The following is a 17,203-nucleotide window of genomic DNA, read 5'->3' on the forward strand; positions in this document are numbered from 1 at the left end:
GCCATAGCAGAAAGATGCTACTAAATATCCTTATAAGAAACCTACTTAGCTTTACATTAGTCATATTAATGAACCCTCTCTCCATAGCAATAAGGACAAAGCACCTCATGTTTGGCTGACTACATCTATCTGAAGCTTTATCCTAATATCAAAAGAAGAAGGAAAAGATAGGTACAAAAAACTTAACTGGTATTATAGTAAAGCATGAGGAAAAGCAGAGCTTTTAAGTTTAACCAACATCATAGGCCTATAACCAAAGGGGATAGTAAGATTAAATCCCTAGCTCCTACCATGTATCACTGTGCAACTTAAAAAAACATTCAAAACCTTCAGCACATTTCAGAACAACTAAATTTTGTGTTCAGACCACTAATCACTCTGTTATAAAGAGTGAGAAAGGAATATCTAGAAGTACTTAGATCATGCTTCTCATATAGTTTATTTAATTTTAATATTATCCACTTTAAGTGAAAACTGTATGGTTTTGACAAATATCTTGCCATTTAAGAAAATTTTCTCATGACTGTCTTTCTAAGTTTACTGTATGTTTACTGAGGCAACTAAACAGAAGTCATTACAGTAAACATGTTTCAATTCCTATCTTAGCAGGTGTATCAGATTTGAACAAATAAAGTCTTCTACCAGAATGAGACAGTTTGTTAGATTTATATATTATCAACAAATTGCATCTACAGAAAATGGAAAAGAATGCTATATTTGCACACTTGAAAGACAACAACAATAATAATAATAATAATACTATTGCTATTTTTGATAATATCTGTTTGTAAAAGGTAGGGTCAGGCAACAGCTGTACCTGCAAGTGTGGAATCAAATCACACAGAAGACGAAGAATCTCACATTCCAGCATGGAGGGTGCTTCTTTGTGCTTTGGCCCATGAGGTTGCAGTAAGATCTTAAGTAAACCTATTCGCAGTTCAGCATATTCCCGTAACTGGGATGGTTCACAATAGAGGAATCTCAGAAATGAAGCCATTATGCCAACACATGAACCCTCTGCCCTGCAGTTCAAGAAATAAGTTTGTCAAGAATGCTTTCTTCTGAAACTACAAGGAAACCTAAGGAATGTGACATTACCTGCAAAAATTCACAAGACCCATTTAACAGAATGGTGTTGAGAAGGACATTACTAAATCTCACAAAAAAACTTGGACTTACCATAACTAAGTACTATCATGACACCCAATACTGTAACCATACCTCAAAGTGCAATTTTTTAAAAGACTCAATATGGACCTGCAGGTTACAACACTCCTAATTTTATTCTTTTTTTCCTCATCAATTCAAGAAAGTGATTTTTCTTGCTGAATGTCATAACAGACTAATGTGCCATTCTGAGTAATATCTTTTTAAAACACATAAAACATAATTTCAGTAAAAAGGAGTCATCCTTTACTTATCAGTTTTGCAGAATGGTCTTAATACAATTAAGTGAAACAGGAACTGTTTTGATCAACATGGCTTCCCAGTAAAATGTTATCACAGAACAAATATTTTGGCTTGACCCTGTTAGGAATACAAGCTGTCCTTGACAACTAAAACAATCAAATGAAGATGATGGTCAATACAGTAACAAATATAGAATCATAGAATTGTTTAGACTCAAGTCCAATCAGCAGTGTCATGCCCACTGCTAAACCATGTCAAGTGCCACATTTACAGGTCTTTTTGAATACTTCCAGTGATGGTGACTCTACCACTTCCCTGAGCAGACTGCTACATGACAAGCCCATGATGAAATTTTTCCTAATAGCCAATCTAAACCTCCCTTGATGCAACTTGAGCCTATTTACTCTCATCCTGTCACTTGTTACTTGGGAGAACAGGATGACCCCCATCTGGCTCCTCCTTTCAGGCAGAGAACAATAACATCACCCCTCAGTCTCCTTTCCTCTGTGCTAAACACCCCCAGCTGCTCCTCATCAGATCTGTGCTCCAGACCCTTCACCAGCTCCACTGCCCTACTCTGGACTTGCTCCAGCATCTCCATGTTCTTCTTGTCATGAGGGGCCCAGAACTGGACAAAGTGTTTGAGGCGCAGCCTCACCAGTGCCAAGTACATTTCCTAGTCCTGCACTTGCTGGCCACACTATTTCTGACACAAGCCAGGATGCCATTGGCCTTCTTAGCCACATGCTGGCTCATGTTCAGATGCTGCCAACTAGCACCCTCAGGTCCTTTTCCTTTGCGCAGTTTTCCAGCCACTCTTCCCTCAGCTCTTCCCTCCATGGAATTGTTGTGACCACAGTGCAGGACCCGGCATTTGGGGTCGAACCTCACACCAGTGGCCTCAGCCCAAAAAATCCAGTCTGTCCAAATCCCTCTGCAGAACCTTCCTACCATCCAGTACATCAACAGGAAATCAAAACTCTGTTTTAAACAAGCTTCTACAGTTTTGCATCGAGACTCAGTTTTGATGCAAAACTCTAGAAAGAATTCAGTAATAGGTCACATTACCATGCTTGTTTACATCACACTTAGGGACACTGTTTAGTGGGGGACTTGATAGCATTAGGTTAACAGCTGGACTCCATGTTCTGAAGGGCATTTCCAAACCTAAATTATTCTGTGATTCCACATTCTCAGTCTAGCACTTTACCTACAGAAATCTTGAACAAAGAGCACCAAAAAGAACATCTATATTTTCCTTTTCACTAAGAAAAACTCCTATTTTAATTCAAAAGAAGCCACTCAGCAAAAAAATCTACAGTTCACTCCATTTATAGATCTGAGGGGACTCTATGTGAGTCCCAGATTTAGCAGCTGAATGAAAGAATGAACAACATTTGAAAAAGACTGTGATCAATTAAATTGAGCAAAACATACTTTTGCTTGAAAGTCTTACTATTGATCATGTAGTCTAAGCCCACCAGAAATTTAAGAGATTAACTTGTTTCTTTACAAAAAGCAAGAGAACAGAGAAGCCAATTTCTCTGCTCTATTACTCTGTTATTAGTCTTTCAGAAAACAGGAAATAAGGGATATTTTTATCTGAAAAGCATATATATAGGTGTAAAATCCTATAAAACAGTTCTCTTTGAGAATGCCACAGATTCATTGTCTTACATGGAAGTTTTATTCGACAAATTCCTTAGTGGTAAGCATGAAGAAAAGGCTGAGATTGTTGGCTGTGAAGTATTTGGTCATTTTAATGATGCTTGATAATAAGGTTGTCCCACTGATTTTTTTTCTATATTTTTTAATCAGAAGGATACATTGTTTTTCAAGACCTCATCTTTTCTGGTGATTTAATCGTCTTTACTTTTCCTTCATCATCCCATCATTTTGTATAGATGAGTTACATTTGTATTCACTTTTTAAGACTAAGCAGTCAAAATTTTTACGAAGTTGATAAGCCAAATTGTTGATTTTTAAAAAAAATCCAAATATGCTATCAGTTTTGCACCAATTATTCTATACCCACATAAAATTTATCAACATAGTTGATAAAAAGCTATGATATTGATTTTAATAAATTATTAATACATAATAATTAATTAATAATTATTATTTATACTATCTTAAATTGTGAGTTATAAATTATAAATAGGTACACATTGTATACATTAAATTATAAATATATACATTGTAAATGTATAATTACATTTTACAAGTATCTTTCACAAAAGACAGAATTCTTACAGCTTGTTTGCCTTCAACAAAACAGTTACAGTGATATGATTCAGCTGTCTACATTTGCTAGGCTTTTGAAATTTTTTCATTCATTTACCTTTCTGGACACTGATGGAAAAATGCAGTTATCTGCTGTAGTAGAACTGGCCAGCAATCAGGTCTGTTTTCTAGGACAGTGATTAATGGATGAGGAGTGCTCCTGAAAAACAAAAAAATCACATTTATATCTATAACACAGAAGGAAGTATGCAAAACAACTAACTTATAAGCATGGCTGTTGAAATAGCCAATTTAACCTCTTCCTTTTACCAACTCCCTTTAAGAGCTTTGCTAAGATCGCTACACTATCAAAAGAAAATATTTTCTCAAAACTTCAGAAAGGAGATTAAAATTTCCTCCAAGTGGAGGAAAACCTGGGAAGGTGGGAAGCCTGAAGTACATAACCTGCTCTGTCAGAAACAAAACCAAAGTCATTTAACTAGAGTAACTTACTGCCCAGAGTTCTAGATGCCCCATCCCTACACATCAAGGACAGGCTGGATGAGCCTTTGAGCAACATGGTCTAGTGGAAGGTGTCTCTGTCTGGGACTGGGGTGCTGCAACTAGGTGATCTTTAGGGATCCTTCCAACTCATACCATTCTATGCTGTAAGCTGAAAGGCAAACAGAGAAAGGCAGCATAAATCTGCTGCAAACCACCACTTTCAGTTTGGTTAACCATCTTTCCAGCTCACAGGTCCAACAAATCTGTGCTACACACACCAGCAAGACCTTAAAGAAGTTTTGCCTACAGAGCAGTGGATGATTTCAGAGTTATCCCTTGAAGTGGTCTCTCAAGAGACACTGCTTCAGTTTCAGACACTACATGAGTGACAGTCAGATATGCCTTTTAGGAACAATTTACAATGCTATTTCACTTACTACTATTGCTTTAAAAACTTCTGAGGATCAAAAAGTCAGAATTTTCAACAGTCTTTTTATTAGAGAAGACAACATTCACCGAGGCACACTCATATCCAATACCACTGCAATACAACATGGGCTTCATCTTTAGCAGCACTGAACCAACTCAGTTACAAATGAAGTGAGATCTGAAAAAACACCATAAAAGAATAAAAATCTAATTTTTCCCATTATCTGGCAAATTTGAAATGCACAATGTGATGGTACATTAAGGCTTCCCTTAGCTAAACTAAAGAGGTAATACTTATCTACTATAATTAGGAATTTTTAGAGTTATGCTATGCCTAGCAAAACACTGTTTATGAAAAACATCTAGCAGACATATTCTTAAACTAAAAGAGGTGCTCCACATTATGTTTTTTTAACATTCTCAATGTTAACACTTTTTGAGTCATGGGCAACTGACTAGTTGTGATGATAATCAAAGAATTAAAGGCCCACCAAACTATGAAAACTGGTTGAAGAGTATTTACATACCTATGACTCTCGTTTTCTTTGCTATGTGGTTACAACACAGCAAAAAACACAGGGGTTTTTTTTAATACTGGCTCCCCCTCTGCTCATCAAATAATTTTTCTTCTGAAGATAAGTGTTTCTTTTCAGAGAAATAAATAATCTGAAGACAAAAGTTCTTTCAGAAAACTGGCTGATGCTATGGATTACTTGAAATATGTTCAGAAAATATATTTGCCATCTACTAAGAACACAAACGATGCATATTACAGGTCTGGCCCTCATATTTCGAGCTAGAAGCCTGTCACTTCTCACATTCATTTCTCAAAAACGTGTCAACTTACTTAATGTTCTTCATACATCCACCTTCCTAGATCCTGTAAATATTTTAATGAAGTTAAGAGTCTTTTACAATCTGTGCACAAAGACTAGAAAAGCTAAGGTTATTGCTTCATTGCAGTTTTCCAAAATCAACAGCATACAAGAGGCAAAAAAGTTGTTGCTTGTCTAGCACCTGAATCCAGTGACATCATAGTCCAGATCCTTATCAGGCAGTAAGCTAGAAATACTGTTCACATGCAATGCCAGGACCTTGAAAGCACACAGGCCTTGTAAAGACATACAGGGTTATAGCAGCTTCTTATTTCAATAACTTTGTCATATTTTAAAAATTAACCACCTTTCTTCATCAAGAGAATATGTATCCATTCATCATTTAAATACTGCAATGACACCAAAGCCAGGGGAACCTTCCTAAAGTCAGCATCTGAAACATCAAGTTTCAAATTAAAATGGCTTACTATTTCAGAAAAAAAGTAAATCTTTTGTTACAGATCTTGTATGTTCTGAAACTAATAGAACTGCACTGAAGTGGATGATGAAGTAAGTCAGCTAAGCTCCACAATAAACAGTGATGAAGCACTAAAAAGTGCAAATCAAGAATGTTCCACTTGATAATGCTATTAGCAGAAAGAAAACTGAGGTGTGTAGATGCAATTTATTGTCAACACCATCTTAAGAATTGCTAGAACAGCACTGTAAAACATGCATCTTTAAATGACGTTACAGCACCACTACCCTAAATTACTGCTAGTGGGTTGAGGATAAAACAAAACACACAAGCAAACATAGTGGTTACCCACTCATAATATGGAAATGTCCAGGCAAACAAAGATAAATTGTTGTGAGGGGTAACAATAAAACATACATTATTTTTAACTTTTAGGTCATCTGAACTTTTTTGTTACATCTCTGAACAGAAGTGAGCTCCAATCTGATTGAAAGGACAAATTCAGTGACAGACTTCTTTTTTCTGTATGAGGAAATAATGTGTCCAGTCAACACACCTTTCTGTGTATGCAGATGTGACCCTGGCCCTTTCAGAAACCTGGTCCTTTCAGAAACAGCACTTCACTCCATCAAATATGTATTTTTAAAGCATTTTGCTACCTGCTCTGAATCTTGAATTCAGAAAAGTAGCAGTTCTCTATAACTTTAAAAGAGTAAAATCATGCATGATGAATCATTAATAATATCATAAAATACTAGTTCATAAAAAAAAGGCTAATAGCCTTCAGAAAAAAATAATATTCAATTTTTTGTACATATATATCATAAATCACATGCACTGAGAATGCTAACAGGAGCCCTTGCTGGGTTAAAAAAAAGGTAGTTTACTAAAGAAAAGCAAAGGGCAGAAAAGAAGGCAAGGAAAATTAAAAAATAGTCTTTACTTCCCATCAGCAGTCAATATGTAGTCACTTTCTGTGCAGTAGGGCTTCAGTATGCACAGCAATTGCTTTGGAAGACAAACACCTTAACAATAAATCCACTCCCAGCTCCTTCCTCTTAGCTTTTACTCCTGAGCACAGTGTCATACAATATGAAATATCCCTTTAGTTAGATTGGGTAAGCTATCCTGGCTATGCCCCCACCAAAGGGACTTACTGGCCCTCTGAGGGATGGCAATGGGCTGGAGGGATAGCACTGCTCAGCAGAGGCCAAAACTGGTGTGTTATCAACACTATTCTGGTTGCAGATGGCTGCTCTGGAAAAAGTTAACTTCATCCCAGGGAAACACTATATAATAAAATGCACAAATCCACAATACATTAATTTTCTTCCATTTCTTTTCAGGAACTGATCATGATATTGTGTCATCCCAAGAAGCTGTATTAAAAAATTAATTCTATTGTCCAGAATCAACACTGGCCTAAACCACCTTTATTTATTACCCTGTAATACTGGTGACAATAACAAACCACTTGAGAATGTACTGTTGCATTTTGATTTTTCATTGATGATTTCCATACAGAATACTTTTGCACAGTTGACAGCATAATATATGAACATTGTAATGGGAGATTACTGTTGGTAAGCTACTGTATACATTCTTCAATTCCTTACAAAAAAATCAGGTTTTAATGGCATTTCATGGAGCACAACTACAAAAATTGTTACATTACAATGAAAAGATAGGTTGTTCTATACACCAAAAACCAGAAGTCAGGTTTCAAAATCTCAGGGTTCTGACCCTATGTCAAGCAATCATTTCTCTTTATTAAAGTTAACTGTAACCAAAAGGGAAAACAAAAACCTTATCAGCTAAATAAAAAGTCTGCTTCTTATTTTTAGTTCTCTATTACTTTACTTTATATCATTCTGAATTACCAAATTTCACCTTCACTGTACGTTACCAGTAACTTCTCCTTCAGTGAGTGTGAAAAAATGTAATAACTTTTCTTTGCTCTATTGGGCAGAGACTATTTCCTTATTTTACTCACATCCTACCACCCTCTTTTTCATACGAAGCCAGAATTAAGTTCCTTTAACTTAGCTTCTTCTACCAGAAGCTTTTAAAAAAGGTTCCAAAAGAATTATGTCTTCTCTACCTACCTTTCATTTAAACTGCTCTATACTAGTAAGGAGTTTGTAAAGAGAAGTGATATAGCCACATGAAGGATTTCAGGAATGCAAACACATCCAGCACACCAAAAAGCTTGTTTCACTTTCTTCACTATTTCATTTTGCTCAATAGAAGACATGATTCCTGTCTCTCAAATAATGAATTTTATATCCTTAAGCCATTATAGCTACAGCCTCCTACAAAGATAACTCTTAATTGCATAAAAAGTAACTTGAAAAGCATTCATAACATCTACCAAGCTTTTATGTTCTTCAGAAAAGGTACAACAGAGGCTTTTAATGTCAGTACTGACTCATGGTTTCTCAAGAGATAGATGAAGTCACTAGGATGTCCTCTTCAAAAGTCTGATATTGCATGACAAGAAGCTTTAGGTAAGTATCTCTACATCTTTAAGTATTTTATTTTTACATGTCAATCACCTTAACAGCAAAGACATTTGAGAACTTGACTTTTGTAATAAGAACAAAGCAGGAAAAACAAGTGAGAAGGAAGTGATTCATAGCTTTAAAATAAAATACTTATTAAAAGAAATATTAGAAGTCATCCAGTATTTGAACAAGTACTTGTTTTCTCCCCCCTCCTCCTCCGCCCATTGCCCCACTGCCACTGTTCCTTTTGAGCTTATGGTGGCAATCTTATAGTTATATTAAAACTCCTTAAAACTTTCAACCAAAAAAAAACCAACCAAAAACCACAAAATCAGATCATCACTTAGGTTGAAAGGGAGCTACTCAGATCATCCAGTCCAACCCACATGCTCAAGCAGTCAGTTAGTAAAGGCTACCCATTATCACATACAATCAGGTTCTGTTATCTCTAAGGACAGATTCCACAACCTCTGTGGGCAATCTGTGCCAGCACTTCATTACCTGTGCAGTGTGAACAAAGCAAAATACACAAAAAAGAGTAAGATCAAAATCCAGTATTAACATAATTTTCTTTTTTTTTTTTCCTGGAAATCAGACAGAAAGTTATTATTGTTTCTAAATAAAGAATGTAAAACAAACCTGATTCCATACAGACTCCAAACAGACTCATCCCCATCTCCATCTTTTCCCAGCTGAACAGCTTGAATTTGTATTAACTTGCAAATAGTTTTTACTAAACCGTGCACATTCCTGTTGACAAAAATAAGTGAGTTACCATCAAGTATCCAGCTACATTAATTGATTAGTACATAAGAGAAGGAACAAAATTGATGCTTGAGACCTGAGTTCTACTTGAGGACACCTCTCAACATATTCCCACATTGTTCTGGGCAAGTCGTGCATTTATGTGTCTTTATTTTCTGTTCACATAATGAGCAAAACAGCAAAGAGAATATTCACCCATCAATTAAAGCTTTTGACAGGTTGCTTCTACCATATATTACAAGAATGGGAATACAAGGCAAACAGCACTTTTAACCGTAAAACCTTTACCAAACTTGTCACCACCTGCAGACAGACTCATTTCTATAAGGTAGTATGGCATGCCAGGGAACATCTAGAGAGTCCCACAGTGGATCTCCCCACCATTAAACGCTTACTTTTATAGTTTAGATAAAGGCAAAGTACTATATTCTCTCTTCTGTGCTGGAAAGTATTGACCCAGATCAAAAGTGATAGAATATGCTTGTATTTCTCTCTCTCTTTCAAAAGTGAGCAATTATAAGATGTGCCTGTAATCTTTAAAATGACTGGCTGTTGTGACACCTGGCTCTCAAAATACTGAAATCTGACAATACAAGAAGACATTGAGGTTTGGCAAAACTCTGCTGCAGAGCAACTAACAGGAAGATGTGCCACAGTCTTCTAAATCCCAATATAGTCAACCTAAAACACAGAGGAGGAAGGAGATTTTTGGATGGATGTAGGGGAGGGAGAGAGAGAAAAACCTTTTAAATTCTTCACTGCTAGAAAAAGCTAGTGAAATGGGAGTTTGCAAGTTCATTTCCCAGCTTCAATTGGGTAACTGCACCAAGGAGAAAAAAAATGAACCATAAAATACTTGGTAAGAAAACCATCTTTCCCATTCTGAAACTTCAGTATTCCCCTGGTCCTATTTCCCAAGCAGGAAATGGGGAGAGAAGAGATCCTTTAGGCTTTGCACTCACCTCCTGAACAGAGGCAACACAAAGGCATGTCGTATTGCAAGGATTTCCATCCCATTTCCCATCTCCTACAGGCATGGATGCTCAGTAATAAAAACATTCTGAAAACATGCTACACAGAAATCCTTCTGACAGGGTCTTTAAGATTACAATAATTAATTGTTCCACAGGATTTTCAGTAGATTGATTATTTATCCTTGTTCATTACTGAACACAGGCAATGCTTTCCCACCATCATCTAAACAGAATGCTGAAAACCAATCCTAAAAACACATGAAAATACACATGTATGTATTGATGTATGTAAACATATTTTCTCTGTATGCATAAACACACAAACATGCATGTAAATATGATGTTCCATGAAGCTTAAACTCTTAGGGCATCAAAGGAAACACTTAAGAGCCAGTTACAGTACAATGATACATACAATGAGAAGGTACTGTGAACCACACAAGTTAACTCAGATAAACATGGCATCTTCATCTCTGCCAAAACAAAATGTCTTTTCTAATGTGAATAATTTGATAGACCTGACAAAATATAACCCAGCAGGTGTACTTAGCCCCTGCAAAATTCACTGTAAAGAAGAGAAGCAATAACACAATGTGAGTAGTCTTTACCAACAAAATATACACCTAACTCCATTCAGCATTGATAGTGCTCAGTGGCTGCAAATGAATTTCTGTTATTTGCCACGGGCTGCTAGTTTTTGTTTTAGCAACACTGTGTACCAAGCACTGCAAAGCCACACAGATGAAAATTTGGCAGGGGACAGAATGATGGACTGCAGACTTGAATTCTAAAGCAAGGCAAAAGAAAGTACTAGCACTGAAAAGAGTCAATTTAAAATTGTCAGTTTAATGAGGTCCTGAGGCTACAGACGTTTTAAACCACAGACTTCTGTGGTTAGGCAACATAAATGCTGCTTTGCAATCCATAGTGTATGTGGTTTCATTTGTAGCAGCTTGGGGAGGAGGGGGTGGCAGTGGGAAAGAAGCCAAAAATACATAAAAGGTTACTACATAATTTGCCAGCACTTAGTATAGCAATCAGTCATGTGTTGGTTTCACACATGAAAAAAAATTAAGAAGTTTCAAACAGTGTAGAAGTGGGGCAGATTGTAGTCCCTGCAATATGTAACTCTGAATTTGTTTATAAGGTTAACTTAATTCTAAATATCCCATTTTACACTTTTTATTTTCTGCAGTACAAAGCTGCATTAATATTTCATAACCTTATAAACCATTGATACTGTAGCAAACCCTCAGCTGAACAGCAAATTCAAATTTCTTAGTCTGCAAGTCACAGCTGCTGCCCTTTCCCTGGTCCTAGAATTATGAACCAGATTAAGGCATAAAAGGGTTTTTATCTTGGCATTTAATAAGTATCCTTAGGTGCAACAATTAATCAAGGTGGAATACACCAAAATGCACACACAGAGTATATCATGTGTACAATTTCGTAGACCTTGCAAATTAGCATATTTGACAAAGGTTCCCCAATGAGGAGCTGAAATGAATGGTATGACATCTCCCTATTCTAAAGTATTCTCCCCAAGATGGGCTTGAGCCTAGTTTACAGAATATGTTCTGGAAAGGGCCTTGTTTTTTCAAGATAACGAGAGACTTTCCGGCCCCAAGCTGTGAGGCCTTTAGCATGTTTGGTTTTCTGGCCTAGCAGAATACCAGGACTTAAGCTAAGATATCATAACAAAGAATTTCAACTATGTATGCTAAGTATACTGAGAATACATAAAAGGTACATAAAAAGAAAAGGCAAAAAATCATGATGGCATCACGGCTAATAAAATTTTTACTCCACCTTATGCCACAGGACTCAGATTGTCACAGTCTTATCACAGGTACTTTTACTTATTTGTTATACTTATGTAGAATCCTCCCTTAACCCTAAAATGCCCCAAAACATCATTTGGAGGACAGTGGTTTGCAGAGATTACCCATACTATAAAAATGTATTTACAAACCTTCTTCTAGGAAACTGGTTATTTACAGCAAACCCAGCACAGAATTAGCATCAGCACAGCAAGACCCTAGCTGTAAACAAGCAAGTCCCAAGGTTAGAAAAAGTTTACATTTGGCTCAGACTGAATATGAGAAACCTTAGCATAAAACTGATTATGTGAAGGTGAGAAGCGATGAAGAACATGTCTTGAATAGCATGGCTCTTGCAGCCTCTGTGCTGAGTCTACCAGCATAACATATACATAGCTCTAAATAGGTAGTTTGGCTAAAAACAACTCTACCAGTCTCTAGCAAGAGAATTACACAACTGGTGCAGAAATCCACTTACCAGTCAAAAGGGAACTTAATAAGGTCGATAAATTTCTCCCCAGTCTCCCCAAGGTTGGAAATTTCTCCCCAATCATCAATTTGACTTCCTATTCCTAAATGTTATATACAGTGCCTCTTTGCCTCACAAATACATTTTCTCAGTATGTTGGACAGGCAGTCTAGGTCAAAAGACTACTACAAGATGTAAGCATTCCATTTCCAGAATTGTGTAGGAGGAAATAGCTTCGAAGTAGTGATTTCCTCCTCAGCGAACAAGGAAACAGACTGCAGCACTCCTAATCTCAATGCACATTCTTATGGTGACTTTATTTGAGCAATCAGTTTTTTTGACAGACTGATGAAGTTATTTCCCTCTGTGCTGATTTTGGCTGGGATAGGGTTAATTCTCTTCACAGGGGCTGGTATGGGGCTATGGTTTTAGATTTGTGCTGAACACAGGTTGATTATATAGAGATGTTTTTGTTATTGCTGAGTAGGGCTTACACACAGCCTTTTCTGCTTTTCATGCTGCCACACAGGGGAGGAAGTTGGGGGTGCTTGGCAGGCTGGGAGAAGACAGAGCCAAGATGGTGATCCCAACTGACCAAGGAGACATTACAGACCATATGACATCATGCTCAGTATATAAAATTGAGGGAAAGAAGAGGGGGTGTTTGGAATGATGGCATTTATTTTCCCAAGTCACCATTATGTGTGATGGGGCCCTGCTCTCCTGGAGATGGCTGAATACCTGCTTGCCCATGGGAAGCAGTGAATTAATTTCTTGTTTTGGTTTGCTTGTGTGCACAGTTTTCACTCTCCCTCTTAAATTTTCCTTATTTCAACCCACAAGTTTTCCATTTTTTACCCTCTCCCTAATCCTACTGCTGGGAAAGTGAGTGAGCAGCTGTGTGAGGCTTGCTGCTGCCTGAGGTTAAACCACAACACACTCCCTCATAATGGAAGTTGCTGTCATTTTCTTTCCCCTTTCTATGGTAGGGGCAACAAAACTAAGCAATTCATTGACTTCTGAGGTTCCACAGTTCAAAGTTTAGAGCACTAGCCTGAACTACTAATAATATCAGCTTACATCCATAGAATACTCTAAGAGTTTTTATGTCAGACCCACACTGTCACATAGCAAAGGTAAAAGCAACATCCTTCAGCAGAGTGGCAGGGCAGCAGCAGTCCTTAATACCATGGTGTGTCTGAAGATATTGACACAGAACTTTTCTTCTTCCTCTGTACTTTTAAGGGAAAAGCAATGACTGATAACCAGCTGACAAAAATTAAGCAATAAACACTACCTTGCCGAGGGAATTAGGTTGAGAGCTCCATGAAGAACGTAGTCAAGCTCAGCATGTTTCTCCACCACAAGTGCCACCAAGCCCTCACAGCAGGCTGTTCGCAAGGCAACATTCTCACTGCAGCACTTCTCCCAAAGCAGGTTCAGAGCAGGAGTCTGAAGGCAAAAGCATGGGACAAGTATCAGACTGATTTATCTTTGTTCATCTCAAACACACTTTGAAATAAAAAACAGCTCAATCGCTTCTCCTGAAGCCTTAGAGAGCACAAGAGGCAGCTGGGGTACAGATTCTATTCCTGAGAAGGCCAGGACAAAAAGTCAAAGAAAAGTCAGGAAAAGTGGGGACAGATCCCACTTTCTTGCCCTCTGATAGGTAAATGTTATTCCCCATGGTAGGGCATAACATTTACTGTCTCTGTCAAAAAGGTAATGCAGATGAATTTTTCAGCTGTTCCTATGCAGATAGAATCATGGAATGGATTGTGCTGGAAATGACCCTAAAGACTATCTAGTTCCAAATCTGGGACATGGAAATGGATGCCATCACTGTCAGGTTGCCCAGGTTCCCATCCAACCTGACCTTGAACACATCCAGGGATAGGACACCCACAGGCAGGTTATCATCAGTTTCCTGATTTAAAAAATAAGGATGCATGTGGGATCTCAGCACATCGTTCCTGATGTCCAGAGATGCCAGGAGAACCCTTGGGGGTCTCGAAAATCCTGGAATGTTGCCAAGAGTGTTTGGTGGCTTGATTTTGATCCATCCACAGAAGTAACAAGAGTTTGAGGACAAGAGAATCACTTTAGAGTAAAAGGTGTAAAACAGACACATTTAGAGGGTGAGATATAAACTTTAAGGTTTTTGGTACAAGGGGGTTATGGAGACAAGATGGAGGGATCAGGGCGTGTCTCGTCCTTCTTCTTTCTTCTTCTTGTCCTCCATCTCCTGTGATGATGTTGGCACTTGGGGATTGGTTTATGGTGAAGGTGCACTTGCTAACATGGGTGAAAAACATTGGGAAATAAAGGTAAATATTGTATACGTAGGTTTTAGTATAAAAAGACATGACCGCCCTGTGGGTGGTCAGAGAGTGCCTGTGACTGCTTGCAGATCAGACCTCTGTTGGGCAGACAGAAAATTTTGTAGATAAGAAATAATAAACAACCTGAAGATCGAAAAGCTGAAGAGTCCAGACTCGTCCTTTGAATCGCATGCCACCCAAGAACCACTCTACCCGTGTCGGGGCAGAGACAGACAGCCGAACCCGACAGATGCAATTGGAGACAACTCCGAAACTGTCATGACAAGCTGTGTCTACACCAAGGTGTAGCACGGACAGCTAAGGACAGGCTTACAGAGGGCTATCCAAAGGTAAATCGCCTTTACTAAACAGATAAAGTTCTATTTGCTAGTAAGCATGAAGATTTGGCAGTAACCATCAAAACTGCTGCTGGTTTCCATGGTAAATTAGTATTCACAGATTAGTTTGCTGACTTCGTGACTTTCAAGTGGAGAACAAGGAAGGTTTTAAAACAACCAACAGTGCAAAATGCTCTTGAGTATAAAGAGAGTCTGCAATGTCTAACCAGCACAATCTTCTGCCTCCTAGCATATTAGAATGTGTTGCTATATTTCAGTCTAATACCTTCACATAAGCAAGCATTAAGGGGAAAATATCAGCTTGTAGCTCAAAACTAGAACATAATTTGGGAACTTGATTATGATCATGACTGTGAAAGAGCTTCTGTTAGATAAACTACACACCTCCAATACTCTCTCACATCAAAACTTAGCGCTTTCCAGGTCTGGGTATGTTAGAGTGAAGTCCCCAGACCATGGAATAAAAATCCACAGATCAACTTCTGTTCATTTCTAGACATGTCAGCTTTTTGGGAGAAAAACCAGAGGAAAAAATTCGCGCTAACACCTTTCCCATTTGCTGTGGGAAATGTGACACTTGAATTTGCCAACATTTCATATACCTCTCTGTTAACAAGACATGCACTTAAGTGAACTTGACTCATTTGATATGCAAACGCTAAGTATGCCTTTACATCCTGCTCCCTCCTGAAGAAATACAAGGTCTAGTTACCTGATTTGAAATATAACACCAATGCAGATATATAAAAAGCCATACTAGAAATTTTTATAGCAATGTAAACAAATTTTCAACTCAAGAGACAATGTCTCAGTCTCCATACTTCATCTCAGTAACATAACTAAATTAAACTCTCTTAAACTGGACATAGCTAGATATAGGTATTCATAGCTAGATATAGGATTAAGGCTTCTGCGATTAAGTCTTGTAATGGCAGTAAAACTGCTCTTCTGATGTCAGAGTTTAACTGTTTCTGTATGCCCAGATACATATTGATAACAACCTTATTTAACTTCTAGAATTGTATTAAAATTACACAATGAAAAATGGGAAAACCTAGGAAAAACACATAGAATAATCACATAATGATGAAAGAGGAGATGAAAGTGAAAAAATGCCACAGACCTGGTCAGAAGCCTGTCTGATCTTCTTCGAAGAACCTTTTTCTTTCAGTACTGCAGCAATCAGATGGCCCACTGCCTAAAGAGAAAAAGAAACAAAAAACACACAAAGATGCATTAAAAGAAATAAAATTAAAAGAAATAAAAAGCACATGCAAGATTTTTAAGTTCTCCACTAAGAAGTATTTATAATGCTGTTGTATATGATCATTTCATTATGATTGAAATACCAACCTTATGGATATTGAAGATGAAATATGTTTAGGGTCAAAAATTTCCATAATGTTGATATACTCACGTTTACTGTTTTGCTGAGGCACAAAACAAACTTCCACAGGGCTCCACTAAGTCCAAAGGCCTCTTTTTACAGGCACATAGGTATTTAGGAAATCCAGATATTTTGATGCAGCAACTTCAATAAACTTTATACCTCCACTGCTGCACAGATCTCCATGTCCTTAAAAGCACTAGTAGTTAATAAATCCTGTACTATATAGGGAAGCAGAAGCAAGAGAAGAAGCAGAACACTGCACACCTAAGCAACTTGCCCAAATTTTTGCACCACAAGTTTTGCCTTAAGCACTTTGCATATCCCTTTATCACAGCTCCTGCCAGAAATATTTCATTTACTTTAAACAGGGCATTTGACATTAGCATTATTCCTCATTAAGCTATTCCACGGTAGTAATCATTAACAAGCTTTAAACAGTCAAGGTCTTCAAACCAAAAAGTTTCAGTTCCCCAAAACAGCCCAGGTTTATTCTTTTGAGGTAAAGATTAAGTTCCTCATTCTATTTTAGTAGAAGTCTGATTTCCTCAAACTGTCTTTCAAAATCTAAATGTGAACTGAAATACCCTCAAAGGCGTCAGGTGTTTCAACCTAGGCTTTTGTTTTCTGACTCATTTGTAATGTCTTACTCTGTCTTGTTTCATAATTTTTTATACTCTTACACAAAAAACCCATTTTTGTGAAAGACAGAAAGACATGTTTTCATAGTAACAGCACAAAAATG

At 37.5% G+C, this 17,203-nt stretch overlaps 1 protein-coding gene across 1 annotated transcript in view; it reads right to left on the minus strand.

Moving 5' to 3' along the window:
• Positions 1 to 17,203, minus strand: part of FOCAD (focadhesin) — a 90,698-nt gene that overhangs the window by 66,997 nt on the left and 6,498 nt on the right. The window contains exons 4-8 of the mRNA XM_071424926.1: positions 16,195 to 16,269; positions 13,689 to 13,843; positions 9,003 to 9,113; positions 3,752 to 3,853; positions 818 to 1,022 (exon numbers count right to left, since the gene is read on the minus strand). Of these exons, the coding sequence (XP_071281027.1) occupies positions 818 to 1,022; positions 3,752 to 3,853; positions 9,003 to 9,113; positions 13,689 to 13,843; positions 16,195 to 16,269 (648 nt within the window). The remainder of the gene's footprint in view (positions 1 to 817; positions 1,023 to 3,751; positions 3,854 to 9,002; positions 9,114 to 13,688; positions 13,844 to 16,194; positions 16,270 to 17,203) is intronic.

The sequence above is a fragment of the Agelaius tricolor genome, unplaced genomic scaffold, assembly GCF_023055355.1.
Source record: "Agelaius tricolor isolate 1412-34295 unplaced genomic scaffold, bAgeTri1.0.p SCAF_4, whole genome shotgun sequence".
NCBI classification, from domain to species: domain Eukaryota; kingdom Metazoa; phylum Chordata; class Aves; order Passeriformes; family Icteridae; genus Agelaius; species Agelaius tricolor.